We start from the raw sequence: 1,177 nt of genomic DNA, 5'->3' as shown, positions 1-1,177 counted from the left end.
CTGTTACATTAGACCATTGTATCACATTCCGCTTTACAAAGTAATACACAGGGAAAAGACGACCAAAGAACTCCAGACACATAAAAAACCCAAATGTGCTACTTCTCAGTGGTAGCTTCCTCACCTAGAAATCCACATGGATACACACATTCATGTCAACTTTGTATTACAGAACGGCAGGAGTCAGCTGAGGTATGTTTTAATTGGTTTTGGCAATCGTAAGTGCTTATGGCAACCAAAAGTAAGTTGTGGTAACTGCACATTATGGCAAATGCCGCTAAATCCAAAAGGATGAATTTGCTAGCCCTGTCCAACAGGTTGAAACCATGCAGACTGCGTGTATAAAGAGTGCTCCGGGTTGGCTGAAGTAACACGAGGAAGCTGAGATCACCCTACCATCGAGAGCAGCCTGTTGATCGCCATGGCTCGCTGCTGGGCTTCCATGTGAGGCATATCGTTTTGAATCACCTGGTCCGTGATACCATGAGGGAACTGATGACACAGTTCAATAATCCTGGGGGAGGAGAACAGCAAGTTTAAAATCATGCTCTGTTGCATCCAAAACCAAATCCAAACAGTGCTAGAGTCAGAATGGAAGAGAGGGAAAAGAACAACTCTGGAAAAGTACCCATGAACTGCTTCTTGGTAGCATCTGTTGAGGGAACCTGGCATCTGCTCCCTGCGCTGACAAATATGCTTTTGCAACTGCCAGACAAACTACCTTCGCTCTTTGTGACAACACTGAACACCGTGCTCCACTTTACTTTTACGTTACTCTCATTATTAACAACACGGATTTAGAGCTCCCTGCACAGTTTCAGTATACAAAAGGTTCCGACGGGAAGGAATTGCTAGCTAGTCAGAGAACGCAAATACTGATGACATACCTTTTAGAAAAAAATGACTTAATGCAGAAAAGCCACAATTCCCCTTTCCAAGAACAGAAGGACACCAGGGCAGCCGAAGGTAACCGGACCCCATCCCTCACCGCTACCTGGGCACCTCCCAGCCCCAGCACAAAACAGAACCGCCCCCAACAACAGCAAACCTCTCCTTCAGGACCCGTTTCCTGACCGCCCCCCGGGCCTCGACCAACGCCCCCCGGGCCTCGACCAACGCCCCCCGGGCCTCCACCAACGCCCCCCCGGCCTCCACCCACCCCCCCCGCCCCCCCACC

At 49.4% G+C, this 1,177-nt stretch overlaps 1 protein-coding gene across 2 annotated transcripts in view; it reads right to left on the bottom strand.

Annotated features, from left to right (window-relative positions):
• Positions 1-510, bottom strand: part of POLR3F (polymerase (RNA) III (DNA directed) polypeptide F, 39 kDa) — a 9,451-nt gene extending 8,941 nt beyond the window's left edge. Inside the window, exon 1 of one of the 2 annotated variants that reach the window (XM_009329476.1) lies at positions 397-510. In XM_009329476.1, coding sequence (XP_009327751.1) covers positions 397-453 — 57 coding nt within the window. In that variant the 5' untranslated portion in view covers positions 454-510. The remainder of the gene's footprint in view (positions 1-396) is intronic. The other variant, XM_009329473.1, reaches the window with a different exon arrangement.
• Between the last annotated feature and the right edge of the window lie 667 nt (positions 511-1,177).

The sequence above is a fragment of the Pygoscelis adeliae genome, unplaced genomic scaffold (genome assembly GCF_000699105.1).
Source record: "Pygoscelis adeliae isolate BGI_AS28 unplaced genomic scaffold, ASM69910v1 Scaffold118, whole genome shotgun sequence".
NCBI lineage: Eukaryota > Metazoa > Chordata > Aves > Sphenisciformes > Spheniscidae > Pygoscelis > Pygoscelis adeliae.
This window is presented reverse-complemented; position numbering and strand designations above follow the sequence as displayed.